The following is a 594-nucleotide window of genomic DNA, read 5'->3' as shown; positions in this document are numbered from 1 at the left end:
TATATATATATATATAGCTATATATATAGCTATATATATATATGTTTGTATTTGTCCTCCCACCCATTACCACCGCTTGACAACTGGTGCGAATGTGTTTGTACAGCCGTAACTTATTCGTAACTGGTTCGGTGTGATAGACCGATAAAATAAGTACTGGGGTTGATTCCCTCGACCAAAAATTCTCCAAGGCAGTGCCCCAACATGGCCGCAGCCTAATGACTGTAACAAGTAAAGGATAAAAAATATATACACATATGTGCAGCATAAGTGTTTGTTAGAGAATTGTCTCTATTTTAGTTGTGCAAGCTTGGAAAGAGAGAGAGCGAGAGAGAGAGAGAGAGAGAGAGAGAGAGAGAGAGTGTGAGCATAAATTTTGCTTTGACAAAACATAAATCGCAACCTTTTTGTCTCTTGAATGACGTTGGATTATATTATCTCGCTGTTCCTCGTTCTGCTTCTGCAAGTCATTCATATTGCTCAAGTATTTTTCATAAAGACGCCCGTACAGTTCTTTCAGTTTAATTGCCTGAAATAATTAAATAGAAGAAAACCAGTAGACGAACAAAGCAGAATTGTATTTTTTTTTATAAT

The 594-nt window shown here is 36.5% G+C and overlaps 1 protein-coding gene across 1 annotated transcript in view; it reads right to left on the bottom strand.

Moving 5' to 3' along the window:
• LOC106878641 (uncharacterized) overlaps positions 1-594 on the bottom strand; it is a 23499-nt gene that overhangs the window by 14434 nt on the left and 8471 nt on the right. The window contains exon 5 of the mRNA XM_014927922.2: positions 404-529. Within this exon, the coding sequence (XP_014783408.1) occupies positions 404-529 (126 nt within the window). The remainder of the gene's footprint in view (positions 1-403; positions 530-594) is intronic.

Source organism: Octopus bimaculoides, chromosome 24 (genome assembly GCF_001194135.2).
Source record: "Octopus bimaculoides isolate UCB-OBI-ISO-001 chromosome 24, ASM119413v2, whole genome shotgun sequence".
Taxonomy (NCBI): Eukaryota; Metazoa; Mollusca; class Cephalopoda; order Octopoda; family Octopodidae; genus Octopus; species Octopus bimaculoides.
Note: the sequence above shows the minus strand (reverse complement) of the source record. Positions and strands in the feature narration are given on the sequence as shown.